Consider the following 19,994-nt stretch of genomic DNA (forward strand, 5'->3'; position numbering starts at 1 on the left):
CAGTTCTGACATTGAAAGAAAAAAATTACACCTATGGCAAAGCAGTAGGTGCTGTAGAAAGCTAGGAAGAGTACTTAAAAAGTTAATTAAATCTGACTCTTACAGAACACGAGTCTTTTGAACTTTCAGTACGCACTATCACTTAGAAATAAAAGTTACTAACTGCAACCAAAGTCCAACAGAAATGAAGTTGTGTTTCTTCTTCATCGTAAAGAAGTGAAAATACTTGGAGGGGGAGGGATAAATGCAGCACAGTGTGAATTATCAAGAAAGCTATTTTGTTTAAGTTCAGTAAGGAAGAAAAAAAGCAACCTGTTGTGCATTGATTTGGCCTTCTTTAACATGGACCAGGATGCAAAACCTGTAATGGAAAACCTTGGAACAAGGGGATGGTGGCCAGGGAATCCTGTCACTGCTTGAGTTTGCTGGCATTGATACTTCATTTCACTAATATTTGTATATTTTGGCCTCTGGAGCAGTTAGAGGCTTTCTGTTATTACTTAGGTCTGAAGCTATAGCTTTAGTTTTCACATCTTTGTGCAGCTTCTGTGTTGAAATAGCTGCTTGGTAACATTTGGCATGGAGTTGTCAAGATGATTACTTAGTATGCATAAAACATTTGAAAAATACTGTAGAAATTAGGTGTATTACTTTTTTTTTTAACTTTGTTCATATGCAAATTTAAAAGTTGGTTATAATACATGATTCCAGGAGTCTACATCAGGTACATGCTCCTGGCTGAATGCATAGCTTTTGGTATTCCTAAGAGCTTTTACTTGGAATTGGCAGTACACTAAACGTGAGTCAAGTGCCTTCTGTTGTTGAGATATTATTAAAGTGATGGGATGTGCTGCAATATTTCTGCGTCCAGTGGGCTGAAAAGGGATTTTCATACACTTGCTTTAAATCCTAACCTGCATTCTTTCTGCACTGGGGATTTGCACTTTTAAGCGTAACAGTGTGTCAAGTCTTTTGTACTTTTGCATGAGAGAGCTGAAAGGGAGATTAGATGGTTTAAAACAAACCAGTGAACTGAAAAAGCTGGAGTCTGCTTTAGCTCCATTCCTGACCTCACTGTGTGACCTTGGACAAAAAGTTCAATATCTTTCTGCCTCAGTTAATCACATCAGTTAAATAGAGATAACAGTATGAGCCAAAGAGCGCTGTTGCTGTAAGATTTTTGTTTCTATAGAGCTCCTGTGAATCTCTATCACTGAAAAATATGTATGTGTGAGGCCTAAAATGTTCATGTTCGTTCCTAGAGCTGCATTAGCAGCACGACATTTTCATATTGCACCACATAAAGAATAATTCAGTGGAAGATGTAAAGGAATATAAAGGCTATTTTTGAGATTCCGGGTACTCATTTTCTGGTAATACCTTTATAGCTCTTTTAGTGTGGATTCTATATATAGAATATATAGCCTAGTGAGCCCTGGTGAGAGTGTTGACAGTGAAGTACATAATGTCTTTCAAGAGAAATAAGATTTTTAAAATCTAATTCCTTAACAAAGAAGATTTTAATATAATTGATTATCTGCTCGATAGTCTGAGTCATGTAATAAAAATAAAAACTTTCATTCAGATACAGACTGTTATCAGCTAGAGTAGCAAACGGACCAATCAATACCAGTTACAATATCCTGCTGTCTAAGCCAGCAGTGGGAAAGACATGATTGAATTGCTTAGGTGTTATTTAGGGTCAATCATCTGACTCTGTCCTTTCAGTTTTTAATTTCTGTATTAGCCTCTGCAGGTCTAATGAAAAAGTGTTCTAGGCAGAGCTAAGGCCTCTTAGCTGGGAGACAGGGTAGTTTTTTTCTGTGGAGCTGGATTCTTCCTTCTAGTGCAGCCCCCTTTTTCTGAGCTGACACTGCTGATTCCTCAAGCCCAAGGGCTCTGTAGGTTCAGGCCTTCTCCTGCCTTGTTCTATGTCACCTGTCTGTGCACAGGCAGGGGATCTAGAAGAAAGGAAGTGCTAAGATAGCTGTGCTCTAATGACCCAGAGCTGCAATGTGACTGCAACTGTGAGCTGTCACTACTGTTTTAGACTGTCAGTATGTTGGTGTATGATTTGAAATTTGCCCCCAAAAGTATTACATCTTCTTGACAGAAGCAAGCCTGTGTCTGTGTGGATGCCAAACACCGCACCTGTGGCAGTGAGTTGCTTTCCTAGTTTTAAAATGCACGGAGTCTGCACTGGCTGCACCAGGAACAAAACTGATAATTATTTATTCTTCTCCTCAAAGCTATGTGTAGCCCTGGGAACAGCTGAGAGTCAAGAATCCAAGAATTAATTTTTACAGGCATGAATTCAGTGTTCATAGTAAGTTCTCCTGATGTTTCTTTTGCTTCTGAGTATGTACTGCTGAGGTCTGGCAGGCCCTGACACCCACCCTACCTCTGCTGCCCTGTTTACTTTGACCACGTGTGTGTGTGTGTGTGTGTGTGTGTGTGCTTTGTAGTGGCATGGATACATGATCTGCTTACAATTTTGAGGTGACCATCTTAGAGCTCTGTTTCTTGCAGACTCTCTTCTCCAAGCCACTCTTTTCAAGTGATGGGCAGTCCTTTGATAGGAAGAGGGATTTCCCCCTCAGGACAATATGTCTTTGTGCAGAGATTTGAACAAAAATCAGAGCAGTAGTAGTGGAGGAGCCTTTTCCTTGCAAGTGGCTTCCTTTAGATGTGCTTGTTATTGCTACAAGGTTGCTGTCGTATGATGGCTGTTCAGTGTCATGTGGAGCTGGAGCTTGTAGGCTCACTTTGATTCTTGATGGCTAGGTGCTTATGTGTTGAAAATTGCTGTTATTAGTGGTGACTGACAGTCTCCATCAGGAGACTAAATATTGACAGAGCCCTCAAGACCTAACTCTGCTTTAAATCCAGTGTGATTGAGGCATGTTGGCAAGGTTACAGTTGGAAAAAAGCCGCTTTATCTGCCACTCCTTGTCTGCGGCTCCAGAGCAACTGAACTTGAATGTGTTATCAATGCAACTGTTGCTGCCTAAATACATACTGGATGTGAGTTCACTGGACCTGAGTTCAGTGATCCCAAATTAGAATAATTTGGTAAAACAGTTAATAAAAGATACTGCATTGTCTGTTACCAGGCCCACTGCCACCAGAGTGGCATGATACTGGAGAGTCTGCTGCTTTCATCCTCTGGAGAGAAGGTGCTGGTGCCCTCTGGGAGAGGACTGAGAGTATATTTGCATCTCATTTCCAGTTGCTGCAATGCCTTTTTTTTTAATTAGTTGATTACCAAAGCCCCTCTAGCCTATATAGTAGGGGTTTTTCTGCAGTTTCCTCTGCTACCTGACACTACGATATTTTAGTATCCCCTGATGACAAGATACCTTTTCAACTGTGATTTCTGGACATTTGCAGGAAGTTAACATTTTGTCAAAGATTCTATATGTCCTCCTGGAAAGTAGCATCAACTTCAGAAGCTTCAGGGTTCCCATCTACATTCCTGTCTTTCCCTTTTGTCAGTCTGTCTCTGGCTTTGACATGTTTCTTTCAGGATACCTCTTGCCTGGTTCCAAGCTGGAATAACTTGCCCTATTTTAGCAATAGGAGTGAAGCTTAACATGAGCCCAGAGACTGAACAAGAGCAGCGCTGTGCCACAAAGTATTTACAGCATGGGTTGCTGATCTTCGTTGACTTGCTGACCTACCATGGAGACCTCCTAGTTACTCTCCAGAATGGCTTGTGTGCCAGGGTGTCCTGGAGCTAGGTTTTTGGGCCTTTTCCTGCAAAGTGTCACAGGACTAGCCGTTTTGGTAAGGGTTTAAGCCGCACCTAGAATATTTTCTTTTTAAGAAAACTCAAATTTTTTGGTCGAGGCCTTGGTACTGTTCAGCTCTGCAGACACATGAAGACATTTAATCTGATCTGAAATCACAAAGACTAATTGCATCCCTAGGTAGGTGGGAAAGAAGAATGAAAGACTGGCTTAGAAATCATAAGGGCTCCCTTTGCACTCAGACAGAGCACATCCCAAAGTAGTAGGTGTGTGTTATTAAAGAAGTGGTTATTTTAAGCAACTGTGATGAACACAAGATTCTTATAACTGCTGTGAGTTACATAAATTGTCTATTCAGCCTTGAGGAGGTGGGGTTTTTCTGATTGCGCAGAGTTTTGGTAACAGCTGTCCATCTGCAGGTCTTGTTCTGCAAAATTAATGCTTCCACATCCTGTTTGCATTGCATCTTCCTGGTAATGTTCTCTCCAAGCTTTGAATAAATGCCATGCTTCAGGTGTTACAGATTTAGTATCTCGTACTGATGGCTCTTATTTTATTTTAAAAGTGACCACACAAAGTTTTAGAAGTGCTGGCCTAGATTCTTTTGGCATTTGCTTGTTTTGTGTTTAAAAAACACTAAATCAATACATTTCAAAATACCATGTCTTTGTTGTATCTCTGCTTACGTATCTCAGACGGATTAAAGGGAAAAGTTTTGTTTCCCACCACAGGGAAAGAGGTAGGCTTCTAACATAGCAGCTGATCGTGTGATACCAGCCTAGTATAGACAAATATACAGTGTAATTTTACACTGCTAGGTTGATCAAAGGTAGCCTGCAGGGTTCTCTCCAGGGCTTCTTTCTCACAGCTGCACTGGATTACAATGTGATTTACCTGGCCTGTGGGAGGGTTTTAGTACTGTTTAAAAATAAGAGTATATCCCCCTGATGAAAACAGTCTTTGTCAGCAATACAAATAGCTGATCATCAGAATTTTTAGGTTGTGGTGTTCTGCTGCAGTCAGAGGATGTCTGCATTCCTTGGTGATTCCCTTTCTTTTCATTTTTTGAGTATTTTTCTCCTCTCTCCTTTTTCCTTTGGACTGTTCTATTTAAGGTTCTGCTGTAGCTTCTGAGGTTTCTGAGACTAGATTAATTAATATATTCAGTCCATAAAGGCACTAGGTAAGAGCCTTTTTGAGAATATTATGGTTCTGGGTTACTTCAGTCTACATGGCTGTTTTCTTTGCTTCCCGTGTGTTCTGTTTGGTTACAGCAGACAGCAAATCACTCTTTTACCTTGGACGGCAATGTTTTTGAATATATAAAATAAAAATACCAGAAAAGAAACATTAGAAAAAGAACCAAAAAAAACCTTACAGCTTCAGTTGTTCGTCGCAAAACAGGAGCAGTGTTTCCAAAAGACAGGGCAAGTTTCGAGGTCACTCTGTCTGGGAAAGAAAATTTAGTGCACTGTTACTGCACTAAACAACTATTTTCTCCTTCTTTAGTTTCTTAGCATTCTGGTCATGGTGACCTTGTGTGTTTGTAGAATCCTTGATTTGAATAGATTAAGAGCATTTGCTTACATGCCTGACTCAGGTTTTTGTCGACTGTAGATAGCCTTGTCCTTCACTTGAATTCGTCCCAGCCTCTGGTTGGAACATACTGATTATGTAGTGCTGTTGCAAATACTGCAAGTTATGAAGTAATATGAATGATATTTCATTTTAAAAAAATGCTAGGAAAATAACAAAGGTAGAATTTTTAAGAAAAGCAAGGTAGAATGTGGTAGAACAGGCTGCAAGGGCTTTTTCTAGAGCTCTGTAGAGGGCAGTTAGCAAGAATCAACACACAAAGCTGCTTGATGAAGTTGTGCAATAGAGAAAGTTATAACCATGTAGCAAAAGGTAGAACACTTAACTTTTCCACATAACCATGATGATGTTGTTATTGTGAGTATCCTGAAGTTGACTGTAAATGTCCCAGAAGGTCTCATGTTTTTCAGTCAGCATATTATGAGTAAATAGTCAATTCCCGGAAGTGCATGGCTTACTTTTCTTTTTTTCTTATCCCAGAGGACTTCTTATTCAGGCTCTGCTTGGTCAATACATTGATGGTAAAGCCTAGTAATAGCCAAACAGAAAAGGAGCTGCAGATCACAGTGTATCTTAAGTAGTCTTGATGGTAAATTGTTATTTGAGAGAAATTGGAGTTGTGGAGATTATTCTGGGAGGTATTGAAAAACATCTGAAAGACAATGCAGTCGTCAGTCATAGCCAGCACGCACGACTTTGTGAGAGGAAGGTCCTGCTTATCAAACCTGATTTCCTTTTATGACAAGGTGACCCATCCAATTGATATGGGGAAGCCAGTTGATGTAGTATTTTGGATTTCAGTAAAGTTTTCGACACTGTCTCTCACAGGATCCTTTTTGGAGAAAGTGCCAAGTTCACAGCTGGATAAACACATCATGTGATGGGTGAGCAACTGGCTCACAGGTCGGGCACAAAGGGTTACAGTGAATGGAGTGACATCAGACTGGTGACCTGTCACTGGTGGGGTTCTGCAGGACTCCATCCTTGGCCCTGTGCTCTGCAGCATCTTCATAAATGACTTGGATGCAGGGCTGGAAGGGACACTAAGTAAATCTACAGATAATACTAAACTGGGCGGAGCTGTTGACTCTCCCAAAGGCAGAGACCCCAAAAAGAGACCTCGATAAATTCAAAGGCTGGGCAGTCACCAACCATATGAAGTTGAACAAGAGAAAGTGCCAAATGCTGTACCTGGGATGGGGCAATGCTGGATTTATGGACAGACTGGGGAATGAGATGCTGGAAAGCAGTGCCATGGAAAAGGACCTGGGGGTCCTGGTCAGTGGAAAGCTGAATCTGAGTCAGTAGTGCCCTGGCAGCCAGGAGGGCCAACCCTGTCCTGGGGGGCATCAGGCACAGCATCGCCAGCAGGGCAAGGGAGGGGATTGTCCTGCTCTGCTCTGCACTGGGGCGGCCTCACCTCGAGTGCTGGGGGCAGCTTTGGGAGCCACAATACAAGATGGAGAAGGGCCTTGAGGGGAAGCCGTATGAGGAGCTGAGGTCACTTGGTCTGTTCAGCCTGGAGGAGACTGAGGGGAGACCTCACTGCAGTTATAACATCCTCATGAGGGGAAGAGGAAGGGCAGACACTGATCTCTTCTCTGTGGTGACCAGTGACAGGGCCTGAGGGAACAGCCTGAAGTTGTGTCAGGGGAAGTTTAGGTTGGATATTAGAAAAAGGTTCTTCCCCCAGAGAGTGGTTGGGCACTGGAACAGGCTCCCCAGGGAAGCACCAAGCTTGACAGAGCTCAAGAGGCATTTGGACAATGGTCTTGGACACATGGTGTGACTCCTGGAGTGTTCTGTGCTGGGTCAGGAGTTGGACTGACAATCCTTGTGGTTCCTTTCCAAGACAGCTTATTCTGTGATTCTGTATTTGCAGTTATTTTCTGCTTGAACTACATTAATGAAGGCTTCAAAGTGGCTGAAAACAAATACTGTGGCCTAAGCCTTCCCTTCTGTAACAAAAAGAGGTAGTCTGGTTTTGCATTTATGATGATGGGTATTGTTGTTGTTATTATTATTCTTCCTCCTCTCATCAGCTGCTGACAGCCATAGTGTAGTTGTGAGAAAAACCGCAGCAATAGTTTTCAGTATGTATCACTGGTCTCATTGCCTGGGGAATATTGTTAACTAAACAAAAGCATTTTAGAAGCTGGATATAAAATGATTAATTCAATTTCTGTGAACTTGCTGAATAATTTGGTGTGCTGCTTGCTGGTGTGTTTGATTCAGGCTGACATTCTCTGTTCTGCTGCAGGGCCACCTGAGCCGCATTTTTATCAGCTTCTTTCACTTACAGTATGATAGACTGCATCTGATGTGTACATGGGACTTCCCTTGAACATTCCTAATAAGAAGTTTTTCCTTTCTCTGCTTTCATTGACTTCCCACATGAAGGGACTAGAACATGATCAGGGTGGAAGATGGATGAGCAGCAGTTCTTCATGTTCCCATGGCAGCTCTCAAGTTCCCATAGGTGACATGGTATGGTCTGAGTTCTGCAGACCGTGGCTTATCATCTGAGTGCTACCCAAGAATTAAAGCAGCATTACATCAAGGAGAAAGAACAGTTGAGGAACTGATCGAGGATTTTAAAGATCTGAGCTAAAAGTTACACACTGAACTTGTGATTCTTGTGAAATATGTATTTCTTTTGTGCCCCTAGAAAATTACTGTCTCACTGTCTTGATTTCCTACTCCCAAAAATGGGGTCCTTTCTGCTATCTTCTGTTCTTTGTGTCTCTTCCTATAAGCTTTCCAGGCCAAGAACCATCTGTTAGTGTGTATAGGTACACTGGCTAATACAGCTAGTCCTGAACAGGGCAGGGGCTTTTAAAAAACAGTTGTGTACTAGTTTGAAAACAAACCAGTGGGAGGCACCAAGTCAGAATAACAATTTAATGGGGAAACTAAAGAAAAGGAAAAAAAAAAAAAAGCTAAAAGAAAACACTGATTCAAACTGACAGAGTCAAGATACAACCTGAGTCCCTGTTAGGCAGGGTGGTGGTAGCAGTCTGGTAGAATAGTGGCTGCAGTCCTCCTGAAGTGGTGATCCTGTAGTAAAAGGGTCTGCTCTTCCTCAGAGGGTCCAGTGGTGGCTGTGTAGCTCCTGTCCTCTGGAAATCCAGTAGAAAGGTTGTCTCTGGTCTTCAGAATCTCAGATTATATCCAGGATGGAATGCTTGGTTCCTCCCTCTGGGTGGAGCATCTCACAATGGGGTAACGAGTCATGAGGCCAAGTGTTGATTAGGCTCATTAACAGAAGATAGTCCGGAGGGACTTATCTCTGAGTCATGCGGCAGGACAATGATGGGCCATTAACAGAAAGATAGTCTGGGGGGAGGAGGCAAGGAAACACTGCCCCACCTGGTTTCAACAGCTCCTGAGGATGGTAATAGAATACACTGCAACCCAGGACAAGTTGTAACACCAATAATGAGTGATTCCTTCTGTCAGAATAGGGCTGCTCACAACTGTGTGGGAAGATGGCAACACTGCTGCCTCCAAGGTTGCACTGGAGAGGCTTTAGGGCACAGAATGGAAGAGAAAGGTCTCTCCCATGCTAAGAATCAAATGAAAAGGATCTCCAGGGTTTGCAGCAGTCATGTGAGTTTTATCTGTCAATCCATCTCCATCTCCTGCTAAAGTGGATGGTCCAAAATTGGTTCAGCTTGGGAGGTCTCAAATTCAAAATAGAATTTCGAAGTGTTTTTTTCTACTTTTCAAAGTGTAAAGCTCCAATACCTGGACTGCTTTGCAGATGTAGAATCTAATCTCAAAAAAATTCAGAAGAAAATGTAATTTATAATTATTCTTGTTCTTACTTGGGAAAAATTGGCCAAAATATTTGCAGACTAAAAATAATGTCTTTCAACTTCATAGTGACTTTTACTGGAGGCTCTTCACATACTTTGCTAATGTGAATTAGTAAAATCTCAAAATATCTTCTGCAGCCTGGTATGTTTTTGTCCTTGTTTTACAGGTGAATTAATAAATGGATGATATTGTGGGTGCTTTGGAAGGCACTAGAAAAGCACCAGTAGGACCATCTCACCTGTAAAACTTACAGCATCTAATAATGAAATTTACAGTCACACTGTGTGTTCTGCTGTCTTGCGGGGTTAGTTGCTTTTCAGTTGTTAAATGCTTCCTGTTGCAGCTTGTCTGGTAACATAAATATTGCTTATGGCACCCAGATAATGGGACAAGATAGCTGGATATTTTATCTTTATTCCTATTTTGTATTTCAATTATCTTCAAGGCTTCACCATCCAGTCCAATTTGCACTTAACTCAGGCATGCGGCTGCCCAATTTCAGCACATTGGCAATAGCAGATAGGCACACAAACTTTCTGAGCAGGGCACTTATCATTAGAATCACTTAAACACCAACCAGAAGCACCAAGACCAGTGAAAATACCATCTCAGGCTGGCAAATGTGCCACGCTTGCTGCCCACAGCAGAGAACCTGCAGAGAGCTGGTGCAGAACCTTTGGGCTGCCAGGGAGGAGGAGTGGTAGGGAACGCGTGGGAGTGAAACAGAGAGAATCAAAGTGCCTGAGGGGATGGAGGGTGAGAAGGAGACAGTGTAACAACTTGTACAGGCTTGTGAGCTTCCAGAAAACTGCCAGCACTGGAGTATGGAAGATAATTTTAGGTCTGTTAACAAAACTTCCAAAGATACAGGGCTTCAGACTGGTAGTTCAGAGGTTGGCTGACTTTAAAATAAACAGAAAAGTAGATGGATTTTTTTTTTTTTTTTACTCAGACCAGAGTAGGCTTACATAATAAAATAAACTATGGTTTGAGTAATTGCTACTGTTGCAAAACTGTTTGGTTTTGGAAGGAGTTGCGCCTCAGATGGACTTTTTATAGGCCTTGCAATTGAAAATTTGACTGCTGTTGCCTGGATCAGATCAATTCATTTGCTGAACAAACCTTTACAGCCATGCTCTTTGCAGTACAGAATTACGTGCACACAGACTTGGCTCAGTTAAAGGTATGAGAACCTTGTCGCAATGGACAGTAAGTGATCTCTTCTGCCATCAGCCAGGAGAAGACAGCCTGGAAGTCTAGGTGAAGTGCACAGTGCTAAGGGGAGACAAGGTTAGGCTTAATATTATAAAGACTTTAAATGCAACTGTTCTTGAGTTTGTTTTGTGATAAAGACGAGGAGAGTTTAGTGTGTATGTTTAACAGAGGTTGTTTTGGCTTGATTTTTTTTTTTTTTTTTTGGTGATATGTGGAAAGTACAAAAGCACTTTCAGGTAACACTGACTCCCTTGAAGTCTGCATACAGCCTTTGATACTGACTCTGTATTTGTACATGACGTTGCTGCAGCTCATGTGGAACACAAAGAGAAAACATGTCACTGTCAACAAGTGACTTCTGTTCTGGATTGGTTTGTGAAATGTAAGCTGAAGGAAGCCTCTTGCATGCTCTTTAACACTGACCTGGTTTTGTATTTAGAAACTTTATGAAGTACCTTTCTACAGGCAGACCGCAGGTTTCAAGGCAAGACTCTTCCCCAGTTCAAGTTTTTACAGTGGCAACAGCACCACCATCTTACGTAATTTTTCTCTGTAATATGGACAGAAGGGTTAGTACTGCATTTAGGGGTGATGAACTGGACCTTGAATTGCTGCAGAAGTAGAAAATTGTTGTGTTCTACAGCAGCTGATGTTGATTACCAAGTGGCCTATTGCATGAAACTGAGAGACATAAACCAGGGCACAGCTGAGGTAACTAATGGGGAAGCACACCTGTGGTTGGCTAGAGTTTGGAGGGAGTGTGAGCTGCAAAGAAAACATGTGAAGCAAGCTAAAGCAAGCTTCATGCACAAGGTCACCAGTGGCCACAGATTTCATTTTGACACTTCAGCATTTGTCTTTGGATGAAAACTTTTGTGAAGGATCTATTGGACTGATCAGCTGAGGTTGTTTTCACAGTAACAGTAGTGTCAAGGTGTTTGTAGCTTCAGTCAGGGTTACAGGAGGTGCTTGTCTAGTATCCTGTTCTGCTTGACAAAGACTGTACTGCTTTTATTGTATTACCTCTTGGTGATGGCTGGTAGGAATGAGTATTTTGTCCAGCTCCCTACTGCAACCGTCAGTGTTTGATATGACTGGTGCTAAAATGCCCTGAAAATAAGAGCCACCTGAAGAGCTATCATGATGATAAGAGAGAGGCACTTACCCTTCCTTAGCTTCCATAACTGCTGTGCTGTAGATGTTATTTTAGATGGTTTTTATGCACTACAGAGGAAGCTCAGGTGCCTTGCTCGGATGATGCAGTAGGCTTTCCAGTGCCTAAAGGTCAGCCAGACAAATTCCAAGGTACATGGTGGAATTTACATTATTTTGTTTGTTCACAGTTAGTGTGTATTCTGTTCTCTTGACAAGAACGTAGCTGGTCCTTAGAAGGAGAAAGGCATTTGCTTGTTTGCCTGAGGCTGGCTCTGCCTTCTGGGTTAGTTGGCACCCTCAAGGAGAGAGAGGGACCATCTCTTTCCTGAGGGCAGCAGAGCATGGAGAACTGCAGAAGGAAAAAGCTTCATGAGGGTAGGGTGGGGAAAGCAGAGGTGGTGAGACCAAGTCAACACAAAACCTTCAGAAAGAGTGATGAATGAGGAATGCCAAGAAGAGTGAGGAGCAGGCGCACAGCCAGGGCTCAGCTAGAATAGGAAAACTGTGTTACTGAGGGTGTAGAGGGATCTGTGCGGTCTGTTGCAGCCCAAGAGATCCTCTGAATGCTGCTGATCTGAAAGCAAAACTAAAAGAAAGAACCTGCCCTGTGAGCACACTGTGACTAGAGAGGTTTGTGATCAAACTCTTATTTTTATTCTGCTTCATTCAAGAGGACCAGTAAATCTTCAAGGTTCCTTTGTTCTAGTTCATGTTTAAGAAGAACAAAGTTCTAGGCTGTAAAAGTTCCTTTGTGTCATTTTGATCCATTCAGTGGCCTTTCAGCCTTTCCAGATACCCAATTAAGTATTCAGGACAGTGCTTAAAAAAAAGGCTGGCCGGATTTCCTTGAAATTTGCAGTTTTGGCTAAATTTTCTTGAAATCTGCAGTTTTGGCTGGAATACATGTTACTATTCTGTATAACTTCTATCCAGCCTGTGACAAAACCCCAGCCTTTTGGAGGAAAAGCAGTTAATGAGCTTTGCTTATGAATATGTTTATGGTTTTTTCAGTTTGATTTTGACATATTACTGGCATTGGTGACTTTTTTGTTTCCTTTCACTTGTGTAGAAATAGAAAAATTTTAGAAATGTGCTAAGTACTTCATACAGACAGTGTTGCATTGGGCACGGTTACATGATAAAGAGAAACATGAAATATATGCTTCTGTATCTTGCACAGGATAAGGCTCTTCAAAGGGCTATCTGTGGATCAAAGCCCAGGGACAATCAAATAACCTGCTGAATAAGACCAAAGAGGATGAAGCCTTTTGGTACAGCAGCCCTGGTTTGTTTTGCCATAGACAGTGTCATCTTGTGTGAGGTGCCAGTTTTGTGTCATCCCCATTTACACATGCACATGAAGCTCCAGCATGCACACACCACTCTCCTCTCATGCATATGGTAGAGCTGTAGCTGCTCTTAACTCCTCCATCATCCCACGCTCAACCCCTTCCAAAAAATTCGGAAAATCATTGCACAAAATGCATACTCCAGCAACTAGACTCAGCTGAAAGCTTAGGAAAAAGGTTTAAGTGGGGCGTGGGAAAACCAACCCAAAGCCCACTATTTGTATCTTCTTGTTGCAGATGAGGCTCTATAAATAAAATGATTGGTAAGCTTCCTGTCATGGACCAGAAGAGTGTATATTAATACTTGCTATGAGGAAGAAGTTCTGTAGTGAACTCTCTTCTTCCCTGAAACATTCCCTAGATTTCCAGCCATACATACACAAGGACACTTACATATGAGCTGCACAGCTCTTCGTATCGCCATCCTTTACAGAGGCCTTGTTCCTTCATGCTTCCCCAGTAGTGTAGTAAGAAAGCAGTAGAATAGTAAAACTTTGGAATTTACAATTATTGTACTTCTTCTGGCAATGTAAACATAAGCAGAGACTGTTTAATCCTGTTTGTTAACTAATGGCAAGAAAGGCTTGTTTGGATTCCTATTAATCAGGTGCTAACAGTGTAAGTTGAAGGATCTACTTTTGAGCATTTCTGACCCAGTGGAACCCCAGGCAGAACAGAATGTGTCCCTTTTTGTGCAAGGGTTTCAGGAGGGTGCTAGAATGTGTAGCAACCCGCACTGAAATTCTGAGGAAGAACAGGAGATTGCACAGTGCAACAGCAGAAGCTTTTGCCCATGTCAATGATGGAGTGTGAGTCCACAGGAAGAAACAGGAGGTCTTTTGTTATGAAGTTGTGAAGTAGAAATGAGAGATTAGGACAAATGGTAAGTCGGGAGACCATAGTTGCTTTTAAAAAACAAAAGAGGAGAGAAGAGAAGGAAAAAAAAAAAAAAAAGAAAAGTGGGTTTGATGAGGAAGATGAGTCGAGGAAAATCTTGCGGAATTTTGATAAGAAGCAGCCTTTCTGGGACCTGTTGGAGGACAGAACAGTTTGAGCAAAAGAGTTTTTGATGGAGAGGAAATAAACAGAATATAAAATGCCAAGGTTTAGCTTTTTAGGCTTGAGCTGTTTCTAAATTGTTTCCACAGGTTTCATAGCCGTGATAGTTTTTTCTAGTATTCCCAAACTTTCATTAAAATGCTTGAAAGCTCCAGTGCTGTTGTCGGCTTCCTGACAACTAGTTGTTACTGCAATCAACAGTTGCTTGAAGGAAAGCTTGATTAAAGTGTCACATAGCTGTAGTTAACTGGCATGTGACTTTTGTTTCTCCAGCAGACTTCCTTATCTCAAGCCTTTATTGAGGATCATGTAGAGGAGGGGTTTTTTCTCCTTGGGGCTTTTTTTTTTTTTAAGTGAGCTCTTGAACTTTCCTCTGAAGCAGAATTCGTTTGATGTTGAGTGTGTCTTAGTCAAATGTCCTTGACGTTCATATCAAAAGATGTTGTATAACCTGTGATGTACACAGTAACAATGAGGAACTGAAACTTCTCATACCATGTTTTGGGTTATACACACTTCAAGCATTAAAGCAGTTTAATTGTCTTCCAGGTGGGTAACAGATCATAATAATAGTTAATAGTTATTACAGGAAAATATCTAGGACTTGCTGAGTTATAAGAAGTTCTTGCCCTTAAAGTCCAAATGTCCAGTGAGACATGACAAATGGGTGAAGCTGGGAAGTGGGCAAAGGGTGTTGTTGTCAGATAATGCTCTTGTGAGGTCCTTTGGGACTAGCTTAAAACATTCACTGCCATTCCCAGAAGAGACTGTGCATCACGGACTGGTTCTCATTTGTACCTGTGCAAGGTTTTCCGGGTCAGCCAAGAGCTACTGATGAAGTCACTTCAAACCCATTTGACACTGAAAGTTAAGAAATGCATGGACAATCCGGTTTGATGACTCAGTTTTGGGAACAGTAACCTCCAGCTGTGACACTGTAACAAACACCAGGGAGTGGTGCAGTGAAACTCCACTGGCCACCTCCAAAGTGATTACACCCTAATGTACCCAGCGCGTTCAGAAAGGGGCTGATGAGAGGTCTGTTGGCAAGGAAAGAATTCTTTTCTTTGTCTGGTAGCTGTAGTGTAAGCTTGTCATCCACCTGTCCCCTCACAGGCACTCATGGGAGAACATCCAAAGGGTTTTAGGGAGGGAAAACTGGGTTAATTTCACTGTGCATGAGATAGGCTTGAAGAGCCTCCAGGGTGTTGGGAAGAGAGGCCAAGTGCATGAGTGGCATAGGAAAGGGGTTAAAAGACAACAGTGGAAGATGATAGTGCAGAGAAGTACAACAGGACTGCATTGTGGCTTGAAAGAAAGAGTATGGTGGAGGGGAGAGCTGATGAAGGCACTTCTCTGCTGTATGAGAGAAATACCACAGTAAAGATGTAGGGGAGGAATGTTATCTGAGGACCTGAGTGTCTGCTGTAGTAAAAACACCTCTGAGAGGCTGAGGTGGTATTTGGCATTGTAGACCAGAAGAGTATTGAAATGTTAATTTCAAAGAACAAAGGAAGATGTAGAGTCTGGATTGATCCTCAGAGGGGATCAGATGTTGGCACCAGTCACAGAGTCAAAGGAGAAGACTGAGAGGTTGTTCAGCAGCTGGACTTCACAAATGTCAGGTTCTGAAGCAAGTAGCTCAGTGTTAAGGGAAGCAATCTGCAAGGCAACAGGTTTGTGTCTGCTAAGGACAGCACATCCTGTGCTTGAGAGCTGCAAAGATCTTAACATGAACTATCTGTGTTAGTACAAGTGCCAGGAAGGTGCATCTGCAATATTAAGGGTCCTGTATGCTACCCAACATGGCTTGATTGGCCCAGTTTCGAGCAGGTGTTCATAGTCTTGGTTATGTTTTTGTAAGCAGTTGTCTATGTGGGTATTACAAGTTGGAATTTCTCGATGGAATCATAGAACAGTTTGGGTTGGAAGGGATCTTCAGAATCAACTACAATCTTCAGAATCCAACCCCTCCTGCCACAGCCAGGGACAACTTCCACTACACCAGCTTACTGAGAGCCCTATCTAAGCTGGTCTTGAACACCTCCAAGGACTGGGCACCCACAGCTGCTCTGGGCAACCCACCCCAGTGTCTAACCACTCTCAAAGTAAAGAATTTCTTCCTAATATTTTTCTAAACCTGCTCTTGTTCAGTTTAAAGCCATTCACCGTTGTCCTATCACCACATGTTCTAGTAAGGTCACTCTCTAGCTGTCTTGTAGCTCTCTTTAGGTACCAGAAGGTTGCTCTAAGGTCTCCCTGGAGCCTTCTCTTGTCCAGGCTGAACAACCCCAACTCTCTCAGCCTGCCTTCATAGGAGAGGTGCTCCATTCATGGCCCTCCTCTGGACTTGCTCCAACAGGTTCGCACTCTTCTTATGTTGGGGGCCTCAGAGCTGGGTGCAACACTCTAGGTGGGGGCCTCACCAGAGTGGAGCAGGCGGGGAGAATCACCTCCCTTGTCCTGCTGGCCACGCTGCTTTTGGCACGTTGCTGAGTCATGTCAACCTTCTCATCCACCAACACCCCCAAGTCCTTCTCTTGAGGGCTGCTTTCAATCTGTGCTTTCTTTTATCGTGTACTACACATATTTTAATAGCATAATCTTACTTTGCTTTATGAGATTCTCTTGCATCCATGATACAAACGAACAGTGTAGTTCACAAAGGTCTTCTGGTTTGCTTGTGTTCAATAGGCACTAGCCCGTCAGCTCCGACCTGGAACTCTGCGTGCTGTCTTTGGCAAGGACAAGATTCAGAATGCTGTTCACTGCACAGACCTGCCTGAGGATGGACTTTTAGAGGTAAGGCTTGCTAGACAAACATGTTCTCATATATCACAGGAAGCTGTCAAATGAAATGCTTTTCTTGACGCTGTTTTAAGCCAGTAAGTATTTTCTGTGTGGAGTAGCTGTGCTGTAGACCAGACTAGACACAAAAGGAGAGAGTTTATTAAGGGCATTTAACTCAGTTAATTCTCTGTAAAAAAATTCATCCATGCAGTTTTCTTGAATTAATATAGTATAATGAAGTATTCGATGTAATGAAACTCAAGTGTCTTCTCTTTTTCTGAATGTGTCCTTGGGACTGAATATCAGCACCTAACAGTGCTTCTGCAGGGACATTTTCTTAGCCCTTTCGTGGATGACCACTATGATTCCTGATCTAGATTGTCTCTACAATGAGCTTGTATGGAGCTTGGAATAATTACAGGCACTAGGGATTCAAATTCTCCAGATAGGGCCCAGGTATGTTTGTAGACAGTCATACTTATGTACATCAGTTGATATTTCCTGTGTTTTATATTAACTTACTAATTATTATCTGATTTTGGCTTTGTATGCTCTCATTAAAGTCCAATAAAATGAGAAAATGTTAAATTAAGGGAATTTGTAGAGACAGAAGTACTCACTATGAAAACCAGAACAAGCTCATTTACTTAATTCTGTGCCACAAAACTAAGGTCCATAGCAGGGGATTGAAGTGATGTGTAATGTTGGATGGATCTCTGTGTCAATGGAGATGGTTTTCCAGTGCATGCACAGCTTGCATTTTACTGTCTATACATATTTGTGAGTGTTTTGCTGTCAGGCTATAGCAGAACCATGGAGCAGCAAGAGTTGTCCTACTTAGGTAATTATACATTGCCAAAATGGTGGTGTCATAGGGGAGTGAGGAAGAGCTAACTGCATCACCATCTCCCTCCACAAAATAACCTGTGGGTTAAAGTGCTTTTGCTAGGAAATCACATCTGGTTTGTGGCGCGGACTAGTGAAATTCAACCCGGAGAATGGCAACCAGTATAAACAAAGTTGCAGCTTTTTTGAGCGTTTTCAAGATGTCATTAAAAGTTGACAACTTTTAGTTTGTTCCCTCAGGGTTTAAACAAGCAAACACATTTTTCACCACATGCCTGAAGTTCCTCAGCCATGGCTTTCCAGTGGCAGCAGAGCAAAAGGCATAGGCTGTAAGGGAAAAGTTAAACAGGCAAACACTCAAAGAACAGTTTAGTACTCCATCAGAATTTTCTGTCTCTCTCTCTCGTGTCCACAGTCTGTCACATTACATTGATGCAAAGCGGATTTTGCCAGTTGTTTAAATTGAGTTCAGAGCTACTGTAAGTGAGGCAAGAACTGCTGGTCCAAAACAAAAACTGAGGCTGGCATTCTTTCTTGAGGTCCCCATTACGTGTGTTTGTCCTTTTAATCCTGCAGCTCAATCATAAGTGAAGTTCTTGATCTAGTATTACTCTGACTACACGCCTTGCAGTTCCTGTTGCAGTCTGATAATTTTAACAGTTGTTTATTGATTGTACTTTTTTGGGAGAGGGAGCTAAGATCTTTTTTTACCGTAGGCATAATTGTATGTAGAATATGGCTCTTCATCAGTCTGTAGTTTCTTCTGTAACAGCCCAGGTTAAGCCAGCAGTCGCAAAAGACATCGCTCAATGTTCTTTAGTGAGTAAATAAAGCAGTGGCTCCTTTGAATTGAGCGCAGTGGGTCTGTACAAAGAAAGCCTTGGTTGTATCTGTTGGTTGGTGTGTGGAGTATTTACACTGTTAGTGCTAGAGCAGCTTATTAGGTGTTCTTGCCACAGTCCTGACTGCTGCTGTGGCCGTGTATCCTGTGTGCACACAGGGTATGTGCAGGGCCTGCAGTGCCCAAGGCATCCTGGAGGAAACATGGAGGGACTGCAGCTGCGGACACTTTGTGGATAGGAAGCCGAATAGGTTTGTTTGTGTGTTAATTGGTTTTGTAGCTTTTGAACTTCCAGAACCAAATGGAAATGGAGAGGGGAGATCCCTGGTTGACCAAGTATTCTATGACAGGCCTTGAATGCATAGTGTTTATGGAAGCACAACAGAAGTGTGTTTCTGTGTAGAAGGGAACACACTGGTGCTGTCCTAGAACTCGGGTATCTTTAGTGCCAGACACTGCTTATCTTAAGATTTCTCCACCCTTCTCTGCAGTTTTCATCACCCAGTTTCAGATCTAGCTGAAATTTGAAGAATTTGCAATTGCAGCTGCTGTCTCATTGTCCACAAATGGAGACTTCTTAGAGGAGATGAGATAGGTAATTGAAGATTAGATAAAATGCTTCCTGAATAGCCAAACTCTAGGTGACACTGGTGTTTTGCACTTCATTGACTGTCTCTAGGAAGTGCAAGGTTATGACCTTTCTCCCAAAAATCGTGACCAAGGAGTACTTGGTGAAAGGAGACAGGACAACAGTGTCTTGGGAACAGCAAGGACTAATTAACTAAATAAGGGTCAGCTTGTGCACCTAGTTTAGAACACTATATTTAAATAATGTAGTACAGCAGTTTTTCAGTGTTTTTCTCTTAGACCTCTTTTCCAGACCTGAAAAAAGGAAAGTTCACTTTTAATCTTAAATCCCCCTCAAACAAACAAACCAACCCCAAAAGCAAATACGAGCACTTGCTCCCACCAGTATGACCCTTAACTCCTGTCTTTGTTCTGCTTCACATTTTAGGCTGTGACTAAAGTATATCAGAATTAATGAATAACTAACTTTGGCTCAAGAGAGGAGGGGAGATGCAGTTGAGCCTTAAATGGGACTGGTCACAATAGAAAAATCTGTATGTTTTCAGTTGTAGAGCTGTAAGTGCTCTTTTTATTCCTAGTTTAGTGATACAGGAGGAGTGTGAATATTGCCCTGAAATCTCTTACATGAGTTGTTTGACTTACTGGGTCAGGCACTTACTGTCATTCACTTAATATACTTGTGTGTCCTCTTATCAGTACAAAATATATTTTTACAAGTGACAATGGATAGACAAAAATAGCTCAGAACAGTCAGTTTTCTCAGCCTTGTCATCGGTTTCCCATTTTAATGAGGAGAGGGAAGAAAGGAGGAAGTAGAGAAGGGAGACTGATAGCAATGGAGTATTTGTGAGATGATGCAGTTTCATGATTGAAGGTTCAACCAGCAGCTGATGATGTGTAGGACATTCATTCAGAGCAGGGGGTTGCATTTGTTTCCCACATCCAAAGCAGGTAGAGCTCTACCTCTGGTCAAGTTTTTTTTGCTTT

General features: G+C 42.1%; 1 protein-coding gene across 1 annotated transcript in view; it reads left to right on the forward strand.

The window, feature by feature from the left end:
* Positions 1 to 19,994, forward strand: part of NME7 (NME/NM23 family member 7) — a 90,705-nt gene that overhangs the window by 58,280 nt on the left and 12,431 nt on the right. Inside the window, exon 11 of the mRNA XM_032098596.1 lies at positions 16,637 to 16,744. Coding sequence (XP_031954487.1) covers positions 16,637 to 16,744 — 108 coding nt within the window. The remainder of the gene's footprint in view (positions 1 to 16,636; positions 16,745 to 19,994) is intronic.

This window comes from Corvus moneduloides, chromosome 2, assembly GCF_009650955.1.
Source record: "Corvus moneduloides isolate bCorMon1 chromosome 2, bCorMon1.pri, whole genome shotgun sequence".
Classification (NCBI taxonomy): domain Eukaryota; kingdom Metazoa; phylum Chordata; class Aves; order Passeriformes; family Corvidae; genus Corvus; species Corvus moneduloides.